The sequence below is a fragment of the Atractosteus spatula genome, chromosome 3 (genome assembly GCF_055471065.1).
Source record: "Atractosteus spatula isolate fAtrSpa1 chromosome 3, fAtrSpa1.hap1, whole genome shotgun sequence".
Lineage (NCBI taxonomy): Eukaryota > Metazoa > Chordata > Actinopteri > Semionotiformes > Lepisosteidae > Atractosteus > Atractosteus spatula.
Genome location: NC_142708.1, coordinates 49048231 through 49064065, shown reverse-complemented (window position 1 = coordinate 49064065; position 15835 = coordinate 49048231). Strand labels below are relative to the sequence as shown.

General features: G+C 37.1%; 2 protein-coding genes across 3 annotated transcripts in view; one reads left to right on the top strand and one right to left on the bottom strand.

The window, feature by feature from the left end:
• Nucleotides 1-1948: 1948 nt before the first annotated feature.
• srek1ip1 (SREK1-interacting protein 1) lies at nucleotides 1949-8399 on the bottom strand. Its single transcript, XM_088912222.1, has 5 exons — nucleotides 8261-8399; nucleotides 5637-5684; nucleotides 4788-4943; nucleotides 4395-4470; nucleotides 1949-2877 (listed from the first exon to the last, which is right to left on the bottom strand). Exons 1-5 carry the CDS (start codon nucleotides 8271-8273, stop codon nucleotides 2691-2693), a joined length of 480 nt encoding a protein of 159 aa, XP_088768348.1. The 5' UTR covers nucleotides 8274-8399; the 3' UTR covers nucleotides 1949-2690.
• Nucleotides 8400-8954: 555 nt separating this feature from the next.
• The window catches only part of cwc27 (CWC27 spliceosome associated cyclophilin), a 109675-nt gene continuing 102794 nt past the window's right edge, over nucleotides 8955-15835 (top strand). For both annotated transcript variants that reach the window (XM_088912126.1, XM_088912125.1), the window contains exons 1-2: nucleotides 8955-9172; nucleotides 10569-10665. In XM_088912126.1, the coding sequence (XP_088768252.1) occupies nucleotides 9131-9172; nucleotides 10569-10665 (139 nt within the window). In that variant the 5' untranslated portion in view covers nucleotides 8955-9130. The remainder of the gene's footprint in view (nucleotides 9173-10568; nucleotides 10666-15835) is intronic.

The following is a 15835-nucleotide window of genomic DNA, read 5'->3' as shown; positions in this document are numbered from 1 at the left end:
TAGGTTATTTGACTTCTGTTAAATGTGCCCTGGTCTGAATGTGTGTTTATTTCTGTATCGGTGTGTGCCCTGTGATAGCCTGGCGTCCCATCCAGGGCGTTTCCCATCTTGTGCCCATTGAAGTGGTTAGAGGATGGGTGGATTAATTATTATTATTATTATAGGCTCAGGTTCATAGTGGCCCTGTATTGGATAAAGACATTAGAGAATTGATAGCTTAATTATAATTGACTTATTTAACTGATTCTTTAATTCAAAAGTGTGGAACAGGGATACAACAGCAGTGAGCCCACCTGGGATTTGAGCCTACAATCATCCATTTATGAGCTGAAAGCTGTAACCAAGCCACCATCCTACTGCCAACCACCAACCAGGAATAAAAGGACTACAATGAAAAATTAGTGAGCAGAAATGTGTATGTTGCATAATGGGGAAGAAAGTCTTCATCACCTTGAGATATCACTGTGACATAGACGTGGCATCTAGGAACTGCAATCTGGTAGATTTGGTAGACAAAGAGTACGAGAACTCTTATAAAGAAGCGAAAAATAAAACAACAAATTTCACTATTTATGTATTTTTTCCATCTTTTGCAGCAGAAGGGAAATCAAAGGTAGTGGAATACAAGTTTTTCTAATAATGCACTGTGCCTTATTGATAATTTTTCTAATGGGTCTAATAATAATAATAATAATAATAATAATAATAATTTATAAATGCATTTATTTATAGGTTTCATTGTTCTTGGCTTGGGAAACGTATTATATATGAGAGGTGTTCAACTCCAGTCCAAATGGGGAGCGACTAAACAAGAAACAAGAACAAGAAAAGGCTTCAGCTTGTCCAGTTAAGCAAATAATAAGTTCAACTGGATTATTAAGGGCTCTGGTGGAAGGAAAACCAGAAGCCAACTGGCCCTGCAGGACTGGATTGCAAGCCTGTTATGTACCCCAGGAGGTCCCAGTTCTGGCCCTGCAGGACTGGATTGCAAGCCTGTTATGTACTCCAGGAGGTCCCAGTTCTGGTCCTGCAGGACTGTGTCTGCTGGTTTTCATTCTAGCTGAGCTTAATTACCTAATTAAAGCCTTAATTGACATAAGTTGCTGGATATTCACAAAGATTTTTTTTTTACTTAAGAAATGCAATAGTTAAAACCTACCTCCAGCTTGTTTAAAAAGCTGAAAATAGTCAAACAGTTTGAATGAATCCTATTATTAAGCTAATTAAAGGTTGAACTATGTAACTGAAAGCTCAGCTAGAATACCATTACCAAGATTGACAACCTGCTGATATATATTATAGTTCACTTCTGTTTCGAATGAAAAACTAGAGTACTAGAGTGTTGGTTGTGCAGTAGCTAGTATCACCGCTCTTCCAATAGGTCAGTAAGCAAAGACCTGGAAAGTATGTTAACTCCTCCCAATAAAGCAGCTTATCAATCCAATTAAGGTGGTCAGAGCTCAGCTGGAATGAAAACCAAAAGAAAATTAGGCCCTCCATGACCAGATTACAGTCACCTGCCCTGGAATGTTATTGCTTCTTCAGGGCTTGAATCTAGCAAGCTTTCTAGGTTTAGGCCTTTTTTAAATCATGAGCAGATGAAGCGTACAAGAAGAGTTTAAGAGTACTGAACAGGTGCAATCAGGATAATGACTAGCTTGAACAGGTCATTAGGAGCAGAGGTGGACTGTAAACCCACAGACACTGCGGTCCTCTGGGAATGGAGCACCCGTCTTACATGATAATCATGTTTCATTATCCCATAGCTGCTACCTGGACTCACTGGTTCATAAACAGCCTCAATTACCGTCATCCACCACACTGATGTTGATTTGACTCATAACAGACACATCTCATAGTAGAAATAGTAGTAGATACTGTACTCTTTGGTAATGCTTTACATCTCACCCATTAAATCCACGAAAAATGCCACAAATTCAGCTGAAAAACAATCTCGGATTTATTATCCAAGAAATACACATATTTGTACAAGGCAGTCTCAATACACAGAACAAGAAATATTACTGGGTGAAAGAAAAATCTGCTGCTGATCATAGAATATACACAATATGAAGAACGATATTACAGATATTTTGTTTTTCAGAAGTATATTTGCTCAGAGAGAATGATGAAATACTAAAGAAGGTGTTTTTCTCCTTCCTGTTAGATACAGTATCTGTAAAACTTAAATCCCCAAAGAATGGAAAAGTCAAATAAAAATTGATTTTTTTGTAATTTTAGCAGTATCATGTTTAGACACAATACAAAAAAAACCCTGCAAAATATAAACCTAAACAGCTTTCAAAGTTGTATGCTCTTTACTGAACCGTGGTTATAAAACACTTCAAAATACTACTTATGAGACAAGCAACGGGCAATTTTAATGAACGTACCTAAAAAGCCAGATGCCATATTCATAATACTACATCATTCCAGGGCTTCCAGAGACAGAAGTGTAATACATATCTTTCTGTAACACTACTCATAGGATGTGTAAGTAATCAGAGATCCGGGAAGCCACTTTCAGACATACAGTAACTGCTGATGGCATGTCAGATTAATTACACATTTATAGTACTGGAACTTATAGGACACCCCAAAAATTAAAAATCAAAATATATAATGAAGCTCTAAACTGCACACTCTTCTCTTAAAAGGCAGGAAGTCCAGTCTGTATAATTTCTGTCGAACTAACTGCTGTCTGATGAAACGCTCGAGCTGTCTGAGGATGAAGAATGGCTTCTCTTTTTGGTCTTCTTTCCTTCCTTCTTGTGCTGTTTTTCCTTTTTGTGCTTTTTTTCCCCTTTCCTTTTCTTCTTGTGGATTTTATGTTTTTTCCTTTTGTGATGCTCTTCTTCATCGGAGGATGTGCCAGACCTGTATATGCAATCGTGAAAAACGGGAGAGGGCGGCAGTTGTTTCAGATGATACAGGATAAGTCAAGTGACCGTATGCTCACTGGATCTCTGCATGAAAAGATTTTTTAGAAACGTCGAACACTAAATCAATGAGGATTTGTGAACTGTGACTGAAACAGATTATTTTAAATATCTAAAAACTAAATTATCATAACCAAGAAACTTACAAAAATCATAAGTATTATTAATAAGTATTAATAATAAGAATAAACATGAAAAACTAAATAATATGCTGACTAGCTGACTTGGAGTAAGCCAAGAATTTAAAGAATTGACTAAAAATAGAACACTATACAAGCTGTGGTGAAGAATTGACAGATCTTTTTGTAAGTAATATATCAAACTAAATATTTTGTTAAATATTAATAATAAATGGCAGAAGGGTCTGGTGCTGACAGAAAAAAAACATTACTACTGCAAAGTTCTTGCTTTGGGTGCAGAAAAAAACATTTCTGACTCATTTACAGGTTTGACAAAGGTGACCCAATGAAAAACATTTTCAACACTGTGTGAAAATGCAAATAAAAAACAAAAAACAACTCCAGTATTGTCTGTTTATTCTGCAGGAATAAATATTCTGCACGCAGAACAAATACATTATTTCCTTTTTATTTTGAATCTGCTAATATACCTTAAGGCACTTTCAAACGCTTTCTCATTAGTAATATTTCTTTCTTTATGCTTACGTGAGGGTGCATGCAGAGTTACTTTAATAATCTGGCTTCTGCATTCCTGTCTGTTACTGTCGCATTCTGGGAAAAAATACCTTTTGCATGGAGATGGCCTTGTGCTAACAGCAAGTCCAAAAATCTTCAATTTTAAAGGCAATTTATTTCTTAACAATAAGCAATAAAACATCACGAACTGTCACAGAGGTAATTCAAAATTTCAAGGTTAGCCATGACTTATTTTCAGAATGGGTACCATTTGAAAACTTCTTCCAAACGAGACTTACATTCCCATAATCCCTGGGGCAGTTACCACAGTAGAGGCATATGGGAGCAACCTTTCTACAAAGCAGAAAGGTATTTTGAGAAGCACATCTACTTCTCAAAGTAGGGCCATAATCTCTATAAAATCAGAAATGTAATACTCCCTGAATTTGCTTCTTTAGTTTGACCAATAAAGAATGAGAACAGACAGTGACTGCCATTCATCTTCAGAAGCCAAACGTAAAGAAGTAACCAGTACTGGCTGTACCAAGCTAAGACAGAAAATAGAAAATCAGAGTACAGATGAGTCACTTCTAAACAACACAAGGCCTAAAAGATAAAGTCCATTTAAGCAAATGCCCAGGCAAGAAATCCTGTTCAAGGCGAAAGGGAAAAATGTTTCAAATAAAAAAAAAAGTTGAATAAAAAGAAGCTCCGTTGAGGTAGAAGTAAAGTGTACAGTTAAGGAAAGGAGATCACATCTGTGGCTTCAATTAAGTCATAAATATATATGTACAGCAAATAATTTTAAAAACGACTTTACCTTTTTATTTTCTTTTTGTGTGATTTGTCCTTACTTTTCTTTTTTTGCTGCCCTCCCTTGGGCTCCTCGTGTGAACCTGCAAGGAAAACATTTTTCTGATCCTGCTTTTTCGTTAAAAAAAAATTTCTGTTTCTGAGAGCTAAACAGGAATGTTATCATCTTAATGTCTATGGAAAGTCAAGTCAAACCCAAAAAAAAAAGAAAACAAATACCCTGGCTGTGAACAAAAGTCAAGTTAAAATTTCACAAAATACAAAACGTCTGCACTAATTTTCTAAAAGACATGCAGTATTCCCCTTCATTCAATCGAGGATGCATTTTCTCACTTGTCCACCTAATTGATTTATCTAGTAGGGCTGTTGGCATCCAATCCAGAAGCAGGCAGGTACTTACTCTTCGCAGTCGAGCTTGCCTGCACTCGTTCATTGCCCAGAACTTCCTGCTCCTCTTCCTCACTCTCCTCACTGCTGGTGCTGCTCACATCCAGGACGATGTCCTTCCTGGGATCCACACGCACAAAGTTTCGGCACTCAAAGGTCAAGTGACCAGCTGAAACGGAAACAACCAAAGCTGGACATGAGAAGTGAGAAGTTACCCCCTGTGATAAGACATCAGAAAAAGAATCTATCTGTCAAATGCCCGAAATGTGAAAAGACAAAATAATGTATCCTCTTTTACAATTAACAGTCTGTGAGCTTCATCAGCAATCCTGAAGAACATTTTATAACAACTGATGTGTATACTCAAGAGACCCTCAGGTGAAATCCTGAAAACAACACTGTGTAGCTCAAAATTCCAAGATTCCCTCTCACATTCTTCCAGTTCTACAGTTTGATGAGTAAAGACTTAACTGAATGTCTGACCACAGAGTCCGGTGTTGTTTGCATCAGTTGCCATTTTATGTGAGCAGACAGTGTTAAAGAATATTATTGGGTACATGAAATGTAGAACAATAGTAGTTGAAATAATGTTCATGCAAAAACCTGTCTAGAAAATTAATAAATTTTTAATTCAAACATGGTTTTATTTTTAGATGCAAAACCAGATACTTTCCTTCACAACAGTCTCATTAAAAACACTATGGGTATTCAAAACACAAATTACTTACTATCCATACCATCTAATGCTGGTACATTTCCCTATAAGACTACAACTCATTAATACATTCTTCAAGACAAAAAGGTGACAGGTTAATTACAGAGCTACTGAAAAAATCTTGAGAAACAACAGGAAAATACTCACGGTATCCACACTTCTTGCATCCTGCCCTGATATTATCCTTGTTAGGACCTTTAATGAGAAATAATGTGACATTATTTCAAGAACTATGCAATCCTATTAATTTTTTCAGCTTTCCTCAAAATTTCAAAGTGTCTCTCAAAGATGAAGCTTGAACTTCTGGGGAAGTTTTGTCACAGTAAAGCACCGTTCATTTAAAGTACCTCTCTGCAGTTAAAAGGTCAAGTACTCCAAAGCTTGAATTCATGAATCAAACACAGGCAGCAAGAAAGGAAATCCTTACACTTCTAGGTAAGTGCACTACACCTTCATAATAACCTTTTTGTTCCACCACTATTAGACAGGAGACACTTCTCTTTCTGTAGCAAAAAGGCTCTTAACAAAAGTCATCTGAAAATTACCTTATTAAAAAGGGCTCTTTTTCAAACCATTTTAAGGAGACTAAAATAACACCTCCTGAGGTGAATAAAGTATTCAGGAAAGGAAATATAAAATGTGAAAAGCCTTTCAAATTTAATTAAGTTCAACAAGATTCAAAAGCTGAATCAAATGTTTCAAAATTATTGTGTGTAAGTGACTACAGGACCATTGCTCGGGATGATGATGATTATATTATATTATACCATATAATAATATATAAGTTTTATATTTAGTTTTATTTATTCAAAACTTTTTTTGTGCTAAAATATGAAGACTTAGTATTTTCCTTATTTTTAATTAAGATGTGACTCAAGTTCTAAATGATGTCACTACAACTGGAGACAAGCACTACTGTACTCATTTCATCTCAAAACCAGAATTGCTAAAATGAAGGTTAAAACCTTCAATGAAAAAAACCTCCACAAATGGCACATTTAAAGATCTAATCTGAACTATCTGAAAAACCAAACGACAAGTAGTTCATCAAGTAAATGGCGGGTTGGCAATGTCTTTCTTTACAGCAAGGATCTCCGTGATGTACTGTGACATTCAACACGTTTTTATGTTACGAGTCAATAGCATATGTACAACCTTTCAGAGTAACAATTCAAAATCAATGTGTTCTATTAAAAATGTAATAGAAGACAGAAGACGACTTTCTGAGCTAAATACACCATAAAAGAAACAGCCACACATGGTTTTTTAAGCGCTGCAAAGTCAATGTATCAGTCTTGTTTAGACTTTAATTGATAACGGCTTGGTTAAAAAAAATGTAGATTTATATTTATATTTTGTTTTATTTATTCAAAACTTTTTTGTGCTAAAATATGAAGACTTAGTATTTTCCTTATTTTTAATTAACATGTGACTCAAGTTCTAAATGATCTCACTACAACTGGAGACAAGCACTACTGCACTCATTTCATCTCAAAACCAACTGTGGAAAATGGGGTTATGGAGGTAAAAGAGCAGCGTTGTTCTTTTGTAAAGCCTTGAGCTATGATCTGAAAGATAATTATTATTACTATTAATTTATCAGATTACTTTATTCAAGAAGCCCAACATTCTAAGCACCCAATACAAACACAGAACACAACAGACAGTGGCATAAACAAAAACATACCTAACATTACCTAGCTAATGTCAGGCACTTAATTTAGAATTATTTAGGACGGAAGCACCTTGATACATTACGTTAGACCATATACTAATCTCAGAATCGTAATTCCAGTGTGATTAAATTGTTCCCTTATTAAACAATGTTTTTTTCCAGACTTATACAGGGCAGTAACAGCTAGTCTATCAATGGAAAATAACTAGTTTACACAAAAACAAGACAGTCACATGCACCTAAAATGCCAACAGACGACACAGAAATTTCTCTTCACACATCTGAAATCAGCCCTCACGGATGCTGAAATTAAGACACCAGTTTAAGTCTTATACTAACTAAACCTTAAAAAGGATGTAAAAGCTTGTAGTAATGAAAAGCGTATTAAGCAAAACATAAACAGAACGTGAATAATCACTATATGTACAGTGCCTTTAAATTCCAATCAACGTAGTGAACTGTAAATCTACCATCAGATTCTGATACGGCTCCAGAAACAGTTTCAGTAAATATCTTTACACTAAACAAACCCGGATTCTTGAAAGGAATGAGCGGACGAGAGCCTCGGTTCAGCTACTGACTACCAAATGCGTTACAGGGGCCGAATGGCCGCTTAAAGTCTGCAACCTCTTTTTACATTCGTATTAATGATCACCCTAAAAAAAAATCTCTGATCCGTGATGGCAGCGTGCTCAGATTTTGAGAATACACAAGGACCCCCATGCATTTACTGTTATTCATTCTTTTAACTATACATGACTTCTGCACTGAACACACTAAAGACAACGTTTATTTGTTGTATGCTTCCAGTCACTCAGATATCTTTAGGCAAACTCTGGAATTAGCTTATAAGATGAAAACTAAAATATACAAATATATCTAGCTATTAAACTGAGAACATCCTTAGTTACAATACGTCTTGCTGTACTTCAGAGTCCCAAAACACAGCTACTGTTGCTCAGGATTGCTAGAAAATTCTCACCGTAGGCGTAGAGACAGTATCTTCCCAAAACCTTAATTTGCTCCCCCCCCCCAAACGTATTCTGTCAGTACGCATTCACACAAGATGATTTTCAAAGATTCAAAAGATAACAACCTGGAAGAGCCATGGCGAGACAAAGATATCCGTAAAATAAAACCAAAGCTTTCCGAAATTCAGAGCGTATACTTCACTTTCAAAACTTCCCGAAAGCTCCACCAATTAATGCACTCCCATAGGAAACAAGAATCACTTTCATCGTCTTGCTGTATTACGTCATATTAAACATCTTAGACTTTTGTAATAAAACTAAAAAAAACCAAAAATAATATTCATTTGTTGTTCTTCTCCTAAAGGAAAAAGTATGAACGTAGCAAAGTAGGACGTGACGATAATTTTGAATTACTGCAATACTCATGTTAAACTCACAGTTACACAAAGTACAGTGCAGCTAAACTATAGAAGCTTAGTTACTGTCTGGTTATAGTTTATTAACTTTCAAACTTGTATAACGTTTAACATACACATTATTCCAAAATTACAACATCACAATTCCGATAAAGAAGAGGAATGAAAAGTTAATCAACAGAGTTCACATGGTTTCCGTGGGGTGTATTTAGTGTGTAACACTGAGAAAACAGGGCTAAACCAAAGGCTATATTTAAAAGGATGATTTAAATAATGCATTTCATTTTATTACACATAAATAGAAACAAACAAACTTTCTTATATCAAAAATGTATTAAATATTAAAACTGTTCTTTAAAATACTTCTAAAACGTTAATATTCTTTAGTTACCCCCTGCTTATTGTGGTTAAGCCAGTTTTTTTTATACTTTAGCAACATGGTGGTCTGTTCGTTCAATTTAGTTTGATTGTGGGATTTTCACAGTGTGAATCTGGAAGACTTTATATATTTTTGTTGAACATCGCGGGCGATTTCAAGGTGTGGGGCTTTAGTGTTGTTTTAAGCTTTAAGGGACCAAGATGAGTAACATTTACATACAAGAACCCCCGACAAACGGCAAGGTGAGTGTTTATCCATATTACTGTGCTATACTGTATGTAAATTTAACATTAAATTCCATGCCCTTTTGTCCTGCATAAAACTCCATTTGGTGTGCTCGTTGCTCTAGGAAGACAAGCATGGTAAATTTTTGCTTCAGTTCAACATTGACTCCAGATACTGTGTGGCATAATGTTAGTTATCCATTTAGAGCTATGCATAACAAACTGCTTCAGTACAAAATTTTAAACAGACTCTATTATACCCCAGAAAAATTGAAAAAGATGAAGTGGCATAATACAGGAATGTGTTCCAAATGTAACACACATAAAGGATCATTATTGCACGTATTATGGTATTGTTAGCACATACAGTCATTCTGGACCTCCACAGTGGGGAAAGCTCTCATGCGCCTAAATATTTCAATTCCACTTACTCCCATTACATGTATCTTTGGTGATTTATCAAAGGTAGTAATTCAATATAAAAATATTTTTTTGACTCTCTGTATTATTGCTAAAAATATAATATTGCAAAAATGGGAGGACAGTACAGGACCGTCGTACAAAGAATGGATTAAGGAGGCTATATAAAGTTAAATTTGAAGAGATTTAATATAATTTACATGGGAAACGTAATGAGTATAGGAATGTTTGGGGCTCCATTAGAGACATACTTGAATGGCACTGGATGTTAAGAATATTAGTAGGAAGTTTTTTTTTGTAAATGTATTTTTTTGTTATTGTCTAATAAGAACAAAAATGAAAGAGTGAAAAATAAAAAATAAAGAAGTCCTCCAAAGTTGGTTTGCTTTTTACCGGCAATGATTAATGTTTCCTTCTCCTTCTGACCATCACTGACAAAATCCACGCAGATGCTATTAAACAGGGAGCTGGTGGTTGATAAGGCATACTGTGTAGTCAGTATAGAGTGAGAGATGTAGGCTAAAATTATTTATTATTTCAGAAGTTTGTAGCTGCACACAGTCATTATGTTCCTACTTTATGACATTGATTATTATTTAGAAACATGGATCTGTCTAATAAAGTTGTGAGATTAATACAATGAGGTTTTGAGGATGAGGTTACTGACATTAACTGAGGTTAATGACGGGTCAGTCTGTTGCAGAAGTAACAGGTCTTAGCATGATAAGAAACCTTTAAGGCTAATTCGGCCCATCTTGGACCCCTCTTTATTATTAATGTAAATCTCTCAGGTTTCAGTTAGAGGAGGGTCATGTTTCCAATGATCTGTGATCAGCTAAAATGAGATGTTGTGGCCAATGTGACTTTGCATCTCTTAGAAGAAATTCTGAGGTTTAATGTAAAATTGTAGTGTATTCTGCATATTGTACTGAAATATAACTTAAATACTAGATTTATTTACTGGTAAGGTAAAAGAAATTGTTGCTTCGTTTAGGTCTTATTAAAGACAACAGCTGGGGATATCGATGTGGAGCTTTGGTCTAAAGAAGCCCCAAAAGCATGCCGGAATTTTCTTCAGCTCTGTATGGAAGGTAAGGTGCACTTTTCCTTCATGTCTCTCTTCTCTTCCTGCAGCTGTACATCTTAAAGCTAACCTGTGCAGATGTGGCTGGAGAGAAGTGTACAGTAGGAAGGATGAAACATAAACTCTGTGGAAAAAAGAAGGGCATTATGGTTCAGCGACAGGTGTGGGACAGTGGAACATTAATTGTTCTTCATGACCTGAGCTGAACTTGTCTACATGCATCAAGAGACAGCTGTGGGAGGGGCATCAGGGGTCTTATCATGTGTGCTGCACAGTTGTGCGGTGGTTAGCAGTCCTGCCTCACAGCGCTGAGGCCCTGGGTTCAGTTTCTGAGGTGTTTGTATGTGTTTCCTGAGTTTGTATGTTCTCCCTGTGTTCATGTGGGTTTTCATTCGGTGCTCCGGTTTTCTCCCACAGCCCGAAGACATTAATGAAGTAATGAAAATTATGCTTCTGCTTATATTGTGTAAAGTGAAAGACAGGATCAGTATAAGACGAGGCCAGATAATTAAGATCAATGATGAAGATCTGCAGAGATAGCCCATTCAGCACATGCATTGCATTGCTGCCTCACAGTGCTGGGGCCCTGGGTTCAGTTCCAGACATTGGGTGTTATCTGTGTAGAGTTTGTAGGTTTTCCCGGTGTTTGCATGGGTAGGTTAATCAGCTTCTGGAAAAACTGGCCCTGATGTGAGTGTGTGCTTCTGTGTGTCTTCCCTGAGATGTACTGGCCACCCTGTAATGGATGGAGTAGTTAGAAAACAGATGGCTGGATTTGACTCTGCTGTTTCTTAAACATTTCAAAATGCTAATGTTTAAACATTAAACATGGGAAAACTGGCCCTGGTGTGAGTGCATGCATGTCTGTGTCTTAGTGCCCTGTGATAGACTTGTGTCCTGTCCAGGGTGTACCCTGCCTTGTGCCCTTTTCTTGCTGGGATAGGCTCCAGCTCTCCCACGATCCTGTACTGGGTAAAACAATTAGAAAATGGATGGATGGAATATCAGCAGACCTCCAAGTGCTTCTGTACGGATAGTCAGGTACAGTAGCTCCTCTGTAGAATCTATGCAAAATAAGTCCTGCTGCTGTAGTGTTTCCATACAGGTGGCTGAACAAACATTAAAACATTAGTTATGCTTGATTCAGATATTTGGGACTTGGAATCCAATCTTGACATCTGCAGCACCAAAGATATGGGAGGTCAACTGTACCTCTTGTGGTCTTATGACCAACCATTTGCATGTAAGGATTTTAGTTGTGTAGATTTATTTATACATATTCCCCCGAGTTGCCTCATCAGCCAATCTTGAATGGGATTCTCAAGCCATGGCACATAGCTGGCTGAGTGTCGCCAAGTTCAGGGCAGGATTAAACTGTCAGGGCTCTCTACGGCAGTGAGCCCCATGCCCCCTTCAAGCTTGAAAGTGGGCACATCAGAAAAGTCTGCCCACATGTTTATATTATCCCTTGTGTGGTAGTGGGGTTTGGAGCCATGAGTCAAGACATGAAAGAAAAACTCAGAATTGGTCATTCCAAATGAGGTGTTTAGTCTAAAAGATAACTAGTGATTGTAAAATGTTTAAAAATATGGATTGGAGCTGAAGAAGACCTGGTCTGGCCCTCTGAGGGCAAGGCAGGATACCCCCTGGATGGGACGCCAGTCCGATGCAGGGCAGGCACATGGACATGGACTTGCACTCACACTCGCACCAATTTTCTCAGAATGTCTCTGGGCGGTGGGAGGAAACTGAAGCACTCGGAGGACACAGAGGGAGAACCTCTACACAGATAACACCCCATGTCTGGCATTGAACCCTGGGCCCCAGCACTGTGAGGCAGCAATATGTGTGCTGGATGGCCTATCTCTGCAGATCTTCATCATTGATCTTAAATATCTGGCCTTGTTTTATACTGAACCTCTTTCTCTTTACACAATGTAAGAAAAGTCAGAATCTTGAGGTGGCATTATTTTGTCATGGACAAACCCATATGTATGTGCCAAAGGATCATTAGTCCTAATTTATATTAGGCTTAAAGATCCTACTCATTTCTTAAACTCTGCTCTGACATTTGATGATACACTGTGGCCTATTTAATCTTATTGATCTAAAAGGTTCAGCAATTTGACACCCTGTCATTTAATACATCAGAAATGCAGAAATGGTATATTCATGTTGTCAGTTTATAAATATAATTATCATTGGAAAAGTGCCTACTTCAAGCAACAAACAACTTGGCAATTAGCACATCCCAAGAAGGTTTTTTTTATAAGTGGTACCTGTCAGCATCGCACATTCCAGAAAAAGAAAACCTAATTAAAGGTGTTGAGAGATACTGTTAAATGGCTAATAAACAATGTTAAAGACAAGCTCAGCAACTGATTTAGGCTAATTACACAAGGTCTTAATCTTTTTGTCATTCAGTTTCTATTAATTTTGAAGTGTCCAAAAATAGAACAAGACTGTTTATCAACTAGGTTCAGCAGTTGTCCACCCTCAACTTAAACTATGTTATTTGATGTGAGAAAGATAATGGTCTGTTCTTATCTTAACATAAGAAATTGCAAGTGTAACTACTCAACTACTAGTACAGTACAGTTGTGAGAAAAAGTTTGTGGGACTATCTGGATTTCCGCATGAATAGCATGAATATCTCCTAAAATGCGATCTGATCTTCATCTAAGTCATAGTAATATAAAGAGAGTCTTATTTAACAAACAACACACGCAACATATTGCATTTTCATATATTGAACAAATAGTTTAAACACTCAAGGTCATTTGTATTATTAACTTTAACCACATTCTTACCTTCAAACTCATTCTCTTGTGTCTTATCTTCTCCAGGAGATTCAATAGTTGGTTTTCCAAGAGATGTGTGTTTATGAATTAGGCTCTGTTCAAAGCTTTGAATGGGTAATTACATACTACTAAATTTCAGGCCCTTTACAAAGCAAAAGTGTTTATACATAATTGCTAAACTGAGCGTGGAGTGTGTTGACTCCATTAGTAGCAACATGTCACAGAATTTACTGGCCCACTTAGCACTTAAATTGGTTCTGCGGTTTCTTCAGTTCAGTGTTGGTTTTTTAAAGTTTGTAGCAAACTTCCGAATTCCCTGTGAAGTAAGGCCAGCAGCCATATCACCCTGCAACTCACAACTGGCAGCCCACTGATACTAAGCGGGTGTGAGCCTGGTCAGTACCTGGATGGGAGTTCTCCTGGGAAAAACTAAGGTTGCTGCTGGAAGAGGTGTTAGTGGGGCCAGCAGGGGGCGCTCACCCTGCGGTCCATGTGGGTCCTAATGCCCCAGTATAGTGACGGGGACACTATACTGTAAACAGGTGCCGTCCTTTGGATGAGATGTAAAACCGAGGTCCTGACTCTCTGTGGTCATTAAAAATCCCAGGGTGTTTCTCGAAAAGAGTAGGGGTGTTACCCCGGCGTCCTGGCCAAATTTCCCATTGGTCCTTACCAATCATGGCCTCCTAATGATCCCCATCTATGAATTGGCTTCATTACTCTGCTCTCCTCCCCACTGATAGCTGATGTGTGGTGAGCGTTCTGGCGCACTATGGCTGCTGTCGCATCATCCAGGTGGATGCTGCACATTGGTGGTGGTGGAGGGGAGTCCCCATTACCTGTAAAGCGCTTTGAGTGGAGTGTCCAGAAAAGCGTTATATAAGTGTAAGCAATTATTATTATTATTATTATTATTATTAAAGGACAACTGCATTGGCTGAATGCTAGTTTAATTTGTGTTTGTGGAAAAATGAATTCCACTACTACCGTTTATGATTTCCCTAGGATCACAAGAAGCCAAACTGAACTGAGAATGGGCCATTATTTTTCTACAGCTGCGATGAAGAATACTGCAAAAATGTAAATTAAAATACTGAGATGTGTTGTTAATCACTGTTTTGAGATAAAATTAAGTTTGTGTGAAAGTATAAAAATGTCACAAATGCAGCCTGCATAGCTAATTTCAACAATCTGCATGAGATTATGCAGTTTGTGAAAGACCAATACTGAAAAATGTTTTTTCTGTGATGGAAATCACAAGGGAACATAAATGCAATAACGCATATTGTAAGATATGGTGAATAAACACTTTAAATATTTAATATGGCAGAGCATTGAGAAATTGTTTACAGTGTTTGCATTTCAGCTCGTACTGTAAAAGAATTCTAATTTTATGTTTAGTTTTCTTTGTTCAATAGATGCTGTCCTAGCTCCTGATATTTGTAAGCTGTGTTCCCTTGCTTATTACACTACTTAAATTGTTAGTGAAGAACCACTTTGGCCAATGCTGTTTCTGTCTTGTAGACATTTGGTTTTTATGTCCTTCTTTTTGTAAGATAAGGCTAAATGTTTTGTAATTAAAAACATGTAATGCAGAAAATGCAGGATATCCAACAGCAGCATATATTACTGTAGTTTGTTCTTTGTAAAGAAGACCCACTGCAATGGATCAGTGGACAATTTTTCTCCTCCTTCTTTATCAAATATGTAGCTTTGCCTGCTTAATAAGGGCCTTACTGTCAAATTAAAAGTAGAACATGTGACCCTGGTGTTCTTAACTCCTGACTGCTGTATTTTATTTCTGCTGAAGAAGAAGATAAATTGCTATCTGGTTATAGCAACAGCACTTATTTATATCAGGTATTCATTTCTTCAAGGGGAACTGCAACGTTGTTTTTTATATTTTGGGGTTAGAAAGAATCTGCATTGATGACTGCATTCTAAACCACAATTAAAGTCAAATATATACAGTAACTTGTAAAACCTCCAGTTTACATCACAAAATAGACAAAATTTCCAGGTATGCGCAGTGCCATGTTCTGATATTCAGAACGTGGCAATAAAAGTGGTAATAAGGCTGCAACACATCACATCTCTTTTAATTCAACAGAAATATTGCTCAAGACGGTTTTGCCGATAAATGGAACTTCTTAACTTTGCATACGGATCATGTTGGAACATTTCTGCAGTGAAATGTCTGCTTCACCACCTGAACTTATTTTCTGGTACATCACATTACATTAGTCATTACAGTGACTAGTGAGCAGGAAGGGCCACACCATGTCACAGTTCATGCGTATTTTCGCTCTCACTTGTGGCGAGACTAGAGGTTTGTGAAAACATGGTGACTTAGAGTACATTTACAATGCTCACGGT